Raw genomic sequence first — 10,765 nt, 5'->3', positions numbered from 1 at the left:
TAAATATTGGGCTGCTGCAGTAGAGGTGGCTTCCCCTCATTGTGAATTCACTTTAGCCAAGATAAACTGTACTTTTAGGTCACAGTGAACAGCACATCCCAGGCAACATAGCAGTCTCTTCTCTGAAATTACAAAGTCACTGAAAGCAAGGAAACATGAGAGCATTGGTGTACTATTACAATAAATATGTTTTTAATGCTAGAAGTATAACTTAAAAATAACTGAAGCTTTTTTACTGAAACTTCTCACAGTTCAGTTCAGATAAAGCACATTAAGAAAAACTCAGCTCAAGTAGACTCAAACATTACAAAGCACTGAACTCATGTAAGCAGGTTTTACAAGCAAGGGTTCAAGGTGAAGTCTGTGTGCAGTACTACTTACTTTTCCTTTAAGAGTACTTGAAAATATTTTTCTCTCTTACCTTGCTTTTTCTTTTTTTTTTTTTTTTTTTCTGCTTGCCATGGTTCCTGGAGTATGACATCACTTACCAGCGTTTGGCCTAGCTGGAATATTGCTTTGTTTATTTTCAAGGCATTGGTTTATTTGAAGTGACTGGTAGTCTTAAACAGTTCTTCAGTTTAATTAATAGATAAGTCTAGACTAATAAGGCCACACGCATTATTAAGAAAGGCATCTCTAGGCAGGAGAGTCAAGCTAGTCAGGAATGGTTTTATGAATAACAGGCTAAAGATTAAACTAAATCCTCATTTCTTGCATATAGTTATAGTAATCATACACTTGATCCTGACAACTGAAACAGATCACTAGCCTTGGTTTATAAGAGTTTTCTGTAGTCCATGTACCAGTACAGAGAAGCTTTATTAGTGACTCTACTCATGTTAAATCTTGTCAGATTTTTTGCATAAGAAACCACAATTCTGAGGTCTGATCTCTTTGTTGGTGCTTTTTTAAAGCAGCTTCATGGCTTCTGAAACCACAGAAGGCATGGGAGAGGAGAAGAGATCACAGGGCCTTTGGATTAGTTTATAGATGGCAGTGCCTTTAGAGTGTTTGCTTACTTTTGCTTTATTCTCTGCGATGAGGTCTAACATCTGGGATCTAAAAATCGTTCGTGGATGCATGAAATTATCTACAATGATTTTTAGTTGAAAATTGGATCATCATCTACTTGTAATGATCATTAAACCTGTTAAATTGAAAAATATTTAAGGAAATTAGTCATTTATATTTGACTGAAAAGTCAATGAGATTTTAGTGTATGCTTGTAAATCCTGTCCTTAGAAAATCTGAGCTATGTCAATTTATGAGCTGAACTTCCTCAGTACAGTAAAAGGCTTTTAAGATTACTCTTTCCTGATTGACACAACCAAATGAATGTTGAATATTAGAATCCCCTCAAACTCCTTCCATACTGTGGAAATAAAACACCTTTCACCTACAAAGGTACATTTTTCTTTAGTAAAAATTGCCACCAACTTTAGGAAAAGTTTTCCATTGGAACTGTGACACAATGAATTTATTTTGATTCAAAGTTTGTTTCATTTGTGTTCCACGTGATACTAAATCTCCATGCCTTGTCTTTTCTTAGTTTTGTATACTTTTTAAAATACAATCATGCATTTACTCTGTCAGCTCCAAATCAACTTCCAACTCATATATTCCATATATAGATATATGGGTGAGTGGGGATAGATAGATAGATAGATATAAAGACATCATGGCAAGCACACAGCACTGTTTACTGTACAGCTTAATTCTTCACAAATCTTACCTATACTGAGAAAACTCCAGTTTTCCTTATTTTTATCTGTGGCTCCTTGACTACTTCAGATTTTTCTTGCTGATTTTTTTCTGTTCTCAGGTAGCCTTAATGGAGCATTTCATAATGAGTTTTGTATGCACAGCAAGTTTTTCCTTCTATTTAAGAATCTTTCTATTCTATCATCCAGATAAAAATAGCAACAAATTACAAAATTAGTAATTAGTAGAGTTGTTATTGATTGTGAAATTTAAACTGATGCTGATGGCAGGTTTACCCAAGATTCAGCTGCGATAGACAGTATCTATCTCTAGCATTCAGGCTCTTGAAAACCTTTGGTTGGGGTGGAGAATACTTAGGATAGAGGTTCAGCATTAGCTGGAATCCAAGGCAAAAAGACTGAAGAAATGGAATTAGTCTTCAAGTGTCTATTCCAAGCAATCTTAATGAACTTTACTTTTGCTTACTCACTGATACTTCTTTTGTCTCTTTGCCTAATCCAAAGATCAAGACTGGGTTTTGGTGTTTGTTTTTGTTTTGGTTTGTTTTTGGTTTTTTGTTGTTGTTGTTGGTTGGTTGGTTTTGGGTTTTTGTTTGTTTGGTGGTTTTTTGTGGGGGTTTTTTTGTGGGTTTGGTTTGGTTTGGTTTGGTTTGTTTTTTTTTTTTTTTTTTTTTGGTTGGTTGGTTGGTTGTTTTTTTTTTCCCTCTAATAGAGCAGCAGCCCTTAATCTTGACATAATTCATCTCATTTTTCACCTTCTTTCATTATCAGGGATATCTTTGAGCCCTGAATACTGATACTCACCTTTTATTCAATTGCAGAGAGCAAGTCAGGGAAGATGAATCATTGCAATTGTTCTGTTAAGCTACGGGTGCTAGTTTTTGTCCATTTGTGAAGACCTTTGTTGCTGCTTGTCTGCAATCAAAGGCTTCCTGTCTCTACCTGCTTTAGTACTGAGGGCAAACACGTCAGCTGGACCTTGTGTTACCCACCAGCCACCCCTTTCACAATTCAGGTTTCAGCTGCCATTTGCCTCCCCATGCACTGCAGCAGCACACAGCCAACTAAATTTCACTCTTACTGAAAACAGTGGAATTACTGTCCACACCAAAGCAACACAAACATATAAACAAGCTTGTAATATATAATACAAACATGCAAATATATATATATATACACAAGTTGTTGTAATTGTGTAACTTTTCAGTAGGGTTGATGTAATGACAATATACAAACACAACAGTAAGCAGAATGACATAAGAATTGGGTGAAAGGCAAACCAGATGAGGGGGTAAAAGGAAGAGAAATTATCTAAGGAAAAAAAAAAAAGAAGCTGCCAACTTCAGCAGAACCCAACAACATCTTTACTTGAGAATATAAAAGTCCCTCCTTTTATATGCAATGAGGCAGAAGCATCTTCTACATGGAAGTCTAGTCCTGTTCCTCCTGAACTTCTCCCTCAGACAAAGGGGATCTAAGGCTTGGCTACATGAATGATCTTAAGAAGGTTAAGCTCGAGTGAATGAGGTTCAAGGAAAAAAAAAATTCCAAGTTTTCCTTATTGGAACAGCTGTATAGAAGGAGAGATGCAACTGAATGTTTATTGCAGGTTCTTTGAACAGGAACATATGGCAGGACAGCTAAATATAACCTAATGGCAGCGTTATACTTTGCACTTTCCGGTGAATGCATACCAGACTAAGAATGGTCAAAAAACGAAGACTTTTCAGTTAAAAGAGCTTTGAAGTGTAGATTGTGATTCCTGCTCCTGCATCTGACCTTCAGCAAGTCACTCAGTCCCAGTCTCAGTATTTAACCTTCCCTGCTGTGGGGCATGAGGGAGAGCTGAAAGGAGGACACTTTCTAAGGATTAGGAGGTGGCACATTACTCTGAGGTGAACGCTGTATAGCTGACATTAGCAGGAGATGGCTCCCAGGCCATATGAAATGCAATTGCAGAAACCACTTAAGCAGGTGCAAAGGAGAGCAGTTCTGCCGGATTTAGCAAGTCTGAGCCTGGAAGAGAGAATTCGTGCAGTGCAACTGGGGGCCTAGAGCTGTACTGTTCCCTTCAGGCAAAGATACCTACCAGGGTATGTAAAGCGCGTTGACAAAGATACCTTAAGACAAGGGTGGCAAAGCGTTGAAGTCAGCTGGGACCTTGCAACCCTTTTGATGGTGAACAGTAGCAAAACAAGTCCCTTTTATCTTTCTAGGCTCTTATGGTTACTGCATATGCTTACATGGTTGCCATCACCTTTCCCAGTCTTGAAGTTGTTCAGTTTCTGTACGCCCAGATGGGAGGCAAAAAGCACTGCCAGCTTGCTTAAGGATGGAATCCAGTACATCTTGTACAACATGCACTGCATGTCTGCAGCAAGGCAGGCAACTGAATGCAGGATGCCCTGGTCATATGCTACTGCTGAAGCAGATGGGCTGTTCATCCCCAAAGTTAAGCCCCCTGTTTCTGCCACATCTGCTGAGGTACTTGCACTTTGTGTTTGCAGACAGTTGTATTTTTTCTCTGGTCTGGAGATGAAAGTAGCTTAGAGCAAAAGGACTGGAATGTCTACCTATGGCAATCCTGGGCTATGCAGGATTGGTCACTGAGGCCCAGTCTTGTTTGTATGGAAACTTGAAATCCATAACAAGATCCTTTCCTGAGCCCAGAAAATTCTGGACTTCTGAAGAAGGTGCATGTGACATTGTTCATTGTTTCCTTGGGGTTTTTTTTGGTTTTGTTTCTTGGGGGCTTTTTTTTTTTTTTTTAAACAAGATTTAGGTGTTTGAATTTAGCCATTTCTTATTCTTATGACTTCTCAGACTCAAAATGTGTTGAATATTACCACAATGTATATGTCAAAATTCTGCCTTTTGGGGATCTCTAGTTCTGCTTGTTGCTTCAAGGAGTAAAATGTCACTAAAAAAGAAAAACGTTTCTACATGGGGTCTACATGCTCTGCCACTGTATATTCACATCATGCTAACACATGATGCTTTCTTGAAGAAGTAGTTCTGAAGCGCATTCTTATTTCTAAGCTGGCCTCCATGTGTGGAGTTGCCTTCATTTGCTTGCAGTTACATGTCTAGTCACTACTGACTCTCCCACAGGCAAATTGTAGGGTCATGACCTTGCTCCTATTTAAAGTTTCAGTGGGGAAAGCCAAACATAGAGGAGCTATATGTAGTTTTTGGCAGAATCTCAGGTCTTGTGTGTACAGGAATCTTTTTTTCCCATCCAGTTTGTACTTTTTAGAGACTCAAATAGAAGTACAATTTATTTTTTTTTTTAACTAAATGCTTGCATGAAAAATGTCTATGAAGGTTTAGAAAGCAGCTGGCTGGTCAAATAATATCTTGGGGAAGGGGAGTTGTAGTCAGGTCCCTATGGTACAGTGATACTTTGGGAAGATGCTGACACCACTTCTGCAGAAGTACAGTAAAAAGTCTTCCTTGTCTGCTTATTGTACTTCCTATGGCAGTCTTTGTATGGGTTAGTTCAGCTGTTCCCACTAAATTTGCAGTCTATTATTTAATTCTGGTCCCTTATTGCCCTTTGTGGTGTGTGTAGGTAAGATCTCAGCTGATTTCATTAAACTTAAGAACAAGATGTGTGTTTTACCTTGACCGAGCTTAGTTTGCTGGTGATGTGACCCAGACAGTAATTGTTTTTTTGAGGCTGTTTCATTCCACTGAAGAGCTAGTGACCATTTATCTGCCAGATGCCACATCCTGAACCCCATTTCTTCTGTGAGTTGAGGGCTGTGGAAAGCCTCTTTGTTGCTATCATACCTCCTATAAAATATGTAATGGTGAAAAAAGGCACAGTAATAGGTCTGCTGGGTAAGGTACCTCTGCTTTCATCATGAGGCTGAGTATGCTGGTAAAAGATTTAGGCAGTAACAAGAGTTTTGCAGACTGTAATTTCCTGCTCTGACAGTTCTGTATGCAAAGGATGAAGTATGTCATCCTTGGAGCGGAGTAAGGTAGAACATTGATCTGTTCAGATGCCTGCATCCTAGCCTTGAGCTAGAGAGCTATTCTGCTTTATATATCTTAAACAATATGAATAATTCAGTAAATTCAAAATGGGAGACTGTCCAAGAGGATATTATGAGGAAAAAAAAGCAGAATTTGGATACACAGGGGATAAAACATCACGGCTTTTGTTTCTTAAGCTGAATGGCTAGTCCCAAGGGGCCGTTGTTTCTCCTCTTTACTGAAAGACAGCCTCAATTTCCCAGTTCAGTGAATAACTTCTTGGAGAGCCACAAAATGTTTCCCAGCATATCTCATTTTACCACTTTTGCTTTGCAAATCAACATACGCTTCTGAGTGTGTCGAGGCCAGAAAACAATTATAGCAAGAAAAAGCACTTCCTTGGCTTGCAGGCAGCTCCCAGCTTGCTCCTTTGCCCAGATTAGAGAGGATTTAGGAAGCACACATTCTAGGTTTGCTAAACCAGCTCTGCAGAAACGAAAGCATACCATCATCCTGCTCTTATCTCTGAATTCCATGGACAGGCAATCTCAGCTGCTCAGCATGGGCTGGCAGCTTTAGCTTCCAGTAGGTGCTGAAATCCATGTAAGTGTGGAAATGACAGTGACACAAGGGCTCAGATGTTATCTCCTTAGCAAAGCCAAAGGTGGTTTCCATGGTGATGGAGAAGCTCCAGGCCACTGGTGATGCAGCTGCTGTGTTGGACAGGATCAGTAGCCTTTTCATCCAGAGGCTGCTCTCACAAAGCTTTTGTGCATTTATATGGTACTCACTCATAGGTTGTATCCAGCTCTGGAACATAAAATGAGGGGTGAGGGGAAGATTTAAATTAAGTGAAGTGAATGCTGACCTAAAAATGGAAACAAGAAAAGAAGGGTGAAAATGTTTCAAGTCTTGAAGTATCCACAAGTGACACATACATGTGACAGCTGAGTGGGTTTGATATTCTGGTCAGTACTTTTCTGAGGTGTTGTATGCCAGTGTTAGTAGCTTCTGAAGTTCTTATGTCAAGTGGAAGAGTCAGATTCATGTTCCCATTTCTTCTGAATTGGATTCAAAAGCAGAATGGATCTCTTTCTTTGTATTGAGATTAGAAATTCCCAAGGACTGGGGGTAAGTGTATAACCTTGTGATTTCTGCACCTGAAGCATTAAAATGTCTTACAATTCCTTTGGTCCCCTTCCTGGGTAATAATCTCTCAATACGTCAGCTCAGGTATTAGGAATGAATTTTGTTCTTTTCCTCTGGGGTTTTAGAGCCTGTGCTTTCACTTTCTTCTTGCTGAGACAGCAGATACAACATATCCAGGTTCCCACACTGGAAATGTCCTTTTTGCACTTCTGCTTTGATCTTCTATCAACCTGTGCTTTGTGGGTGCTGCAGCACCTCTGTAGGAATTGTGTGTAAAACTGCTCAAATAAAATAATAATTTGATCATTCCTCTGAAATAGATAGTAAAAGAGATTTGTATTCTGTCTTTCAGGTGGTGCGGGGGACCGGGAAAAGATGCCTGTCAATCATGAGGCTTTCCTGCTCATGGCTAATTCCCAGAATGAAATGGAAGATTGGGTAAAAGCCATCCGACGGGTTATATGGGCTCCATTTGGTGGAGGTATTGCAAATAGCTCACATGCACATAAATTAAAACATTTGCCTCAAGGTAAAACATATTCTTGTGATACTAGGATATGTGTAACACTGTAAAATCACTGAGATGTCTAGATAAGCTCTTGATTGTCTGGAGTGTTTTGAAGCAAGGAGATTGGGTTGATTTCCCCCCCCCTCCCCAGCCAGGGAGTGGACAGGATTGGAAGGCAAAGGCCCATCCAGATTGTATAACTGACTCAGAAATGGGTGGTGATAACAAACATATTGCTATTGTCAATACACAGTTCTTCACAGCAGATTATTCTGTGGACCTTTTGTATCCTTATGGACATGAGGGATTCTATCCAGTTATCTCAGTTTTCTTCCATAAGGACAAATGTCCATCTTGAACATCCATACCAGCCAGAGGCAGCAAAACTTCTAATCTAGTTAATGTAGGGCCCAGTTGAGAAGGCAAAGCTTCCACTGGCTTCAGTGGGGGGTGTTGCCTGAGGAAGAACAGGGTCAGACTGAGTAAACACCTGTAAGGTAACACAGCTGCTGACAATTCCTCTAGTTAAAATGAACAAAAAATCCATACTCTTGGTATTGATATTACACCACAATCTTTGAATTCTCAAGTCAGTAGATTAGATAGGAGCTGTTTATGTGGTTTAGCACAGAACAAGGGTTCACAGATGTTTTCTTCTGAGTTCATGTTGGTGACAGCAGCTGCTGGCTTGTTACTGGACACTGGGCTTTGAAGTGACCTGCATGCTACTGATGGAGTTCATGCAAATAGTGTTATCATATGAAGATAGTGCTGTCAACCTCTTTTGAGGGGTACAGATAAAAAAGTGCCAGATAAGGGTTAGGTAATACAATTACTTTTGCAGAAATGAAGTTACTAGTTTTCCTGGATGTAGGGATGAGAAAAGTGACCTTGATGCAATTGAGGGAGGCTCAAATACCACAAAGTCACTAAGAAGACCAGGTGTTTGTTAGTCACTTTCATCTTGTTGGTTTTTGGTTTGGTGTTTTTTTTTCCCTTTTTCTTTTAAGTGACTCTTGAAATTTGGAGTCTCTGTGTAGCTGCATTTGCTTTGTCTGGAGGAGATAAAATCTCTAGTGATGCAATTTTTTCCTAGAACCTTCTTTCACTTAGCAGAAAGGGTGCATGTACAAAAGTTAACTTGTATCTGATCTGAGAGGTTGTGTGTGATGCTGTTGTACTGTGAGCAGAACAGGCCCTCTTCTTTAGTAGAAACAGGTCTACCATGATTTTTCCTCAGACATGAATATGTGCTTGTTTTACTTTCACTCTGAATTCCAGTCCACAGTGCAAAGTCTTTTAGTCTCTGAGCTCAGTGCAAGTCTTCCATCACAAGCCTCAGAATCTGAGTTGGTATTTCTGTAGCCATTTGTAGTGGACCTTATAGTATGTCTTTTACAGCTTCGCAATGTGCACCCAAGAAATACTGTGAGGAAAAAAGAGGCAGTCAAAACAAATGCTCTATGTTTCTAGCAACAGCCGTCTTTAGGGCATGGTATTGTCAGCACTGTGGGTATCAGTGCAAATTTGGCTTCTTTTTTTGCTCATGTTTTGACAGTCTCTTGAAGTAGTTTCAAATCAAACATCTCTAAGTATTAAAATAATAAATAATCAAAAATCCCAATATTTTAAAAATAAAACCATCAGAATGGCATGAAAGTAGGGTTGGATTTCCTTTGTTTGTTTGTTTGTCTGTTTATGGGTAGTATTGTTCTAATTAATATGCCATTTTTCTGCACCTCTAAACTTCTCTGCAAAACTATCAGATAACATTTTGGTTACTGTTACACTGATTCCAGGAACTGGGATTTTATGAGATACCATAGAACCGTAAAATGAAATCATGAGGATGTGGAAGTGGGCGGGGAGACTACAGCAGTGCAAGGGGGAATACAGCAGCTTCTGTTTGTTGCTCTTTTCACATGCTGCAGATTTGATCTCGTTCCATCAGTGTCAGTGTAAAGGCTGCTCGGATGTCAGTGAGAGCTGGCTTAAGCCCTGTGGAAGAGAAGCACTGCTGTTTGCAGAGTTGGAAGGACGAGCAATTAAGTGTTGATTTCTGATATCTATGGATTAAAACTACACAAGAATGTGGGTACATCCTTGGCAATCAGTCTGACCTGAGCTCTCTGCCTTAATACTGAAATGAAGCAGGCTAAAGCTAGTGTGGCTCTGCCTGCTTTGTAGTCCAAGGTGCACGGGCAAATTCTTTTGCTGTGGTCACTTCTCTGAGCTTACTGAAGTACTAAACACTGTAAGGAGTGTTTTTTTTCTCCCATTGCAACCATGTCTTCCCACCAGGCTTCATTCTGCTCACACTAGAGGTTAAACAGCTGTGCAGTAGGAAATGACCTGGCAGAAAAAAAAAAAAAAAAAAGGGTGGAGGATTAGTTTATGTAGATTGGTTCCTTAGCCCTTCTAACCATGCAGCTGCAGGACTAGTAGTTCCAACACAATGGGAACATGGGGGAGAGATGATGGGGTAGAAGAGGGCATGCTTGTTCATTCTGACTGCAACCCACACATAAATTTTCTTAAAGAACTGTGGAGCTGCATCCTCAGTTTCTCTGCACTTTGCAAAGAATTTATAGGAATGTCAATAACTGTGAAACATTGAAGACATTCAAACCATTGTTTCCAGATGGTTTTTAGTCAGTCTGGGGAAATGATCAAACTTACATCTTCTCCATCAGAATCAGAGCAGGGCATTTTCTCTGAGTGAGATTACAGCTTAATTCAAATGTGGGAGGACAATAAACATAGCTGTCTCTGTTTTAATTGAATAATTTGAACTCTGCTTTGCTACCACCACTAATTTGAGAGCCAAGTCTTATCTATCAACACTATTTAATATATTAAGCTAAAGGGAGGAATTAAAAAGCAGCCTTCATTATTAATATGCAAATATCCAGCCCTGGAGAAGGTTGATATGGTGTAAAAAGGAATTATGCAAAGATAAAAGGGGGGGCTTAACCACACTGTAATCTTTGCTTATGTACTGAAGAAACATAAATAAAAAGGGTTGAGGGTACCTTCTTACGTGTTGATGCAAGCACATGAACTGTGCTTAAAGGTCAACAGCAAAGGCTTCTTAAAATAAAACAGAAAACTCCTCAAAGCTGCTGAGGATCCCAAATTATTAATAGGAGACACATTCAGATTTAAAAACCATATGGAATGCGTTCTTTGAAATACACTTCAAATGTGGCTTTAAAATAAAATCCTAGAGTTCCTGAGTCTTTTGAAGAAGAGCTGCCTTGTTTATAGGGAAAATAATTTCTAACAAGTTTCCTTGAGTTTCAGGCTCCTTAATTCTTGAGTTTAGCCCATCTCATTCAGAGCAGAAGATTTTGTAAACTGAGATTTGAGAGTACTCTGTATGTTTTGATTGTCTTTAAGAAAAAAG

General features: G+C 39.4%; 1 protein-coding gene across 2 annotated transcripts in view; it reads left to right on the top strand.

Annotated features, from left to right (window-relative positions):
* The first annotated feature begins 7,187 nt into the window (after positions 1–7,187).
* Positions 7,188–10,765, top strand: part of LOC114054717 (rho GTPase-activating protein 22-like) — a 39,740-nt gene continuing 36,162 nt past the window's right edge. Inside the window, exon 1 of one of the 2 annotated variants that reach the window (XM_027878134.1) lies at positions 7,188–7,332. In XM_027878134.1, coding sequence (XP_027733935.1) covers positions 7,227–7,332 — 106 coding nt within the window. In that variant the 5' untranslated portion in view covers positions 7,188–7,226. Of the gene's footprint in view, positions 7,381–10,765 lie in introns of both variants that reach the window. The other variant, XM_027878132.1, reaches the window with a different exon arrangement.

The sequence above is a fragment of the Empidonax traillii genome, unplaced genomic scaffold (assembly GCF_003031625.1).
Source record: "Empidonax traillii isolate 1590-97213 ecotype Southwest subspecies unplaced genomic scaffold, ASM303162v1 scaffold38:size1800464, whole genome shotgun sequence".
Taxonomy (NCBI): domain Eukaryota; kingdom Metazoa; phylum Chordata; class Aves; order Passeriformes; family Tyrannidae; genus Empidonax; species Empidonax traillii.
The sequence above is the reverse complement of the archived record's forward strand: the minus strand, read 5'-3'. Positions and strand labels throughout refer to the sequence as shown.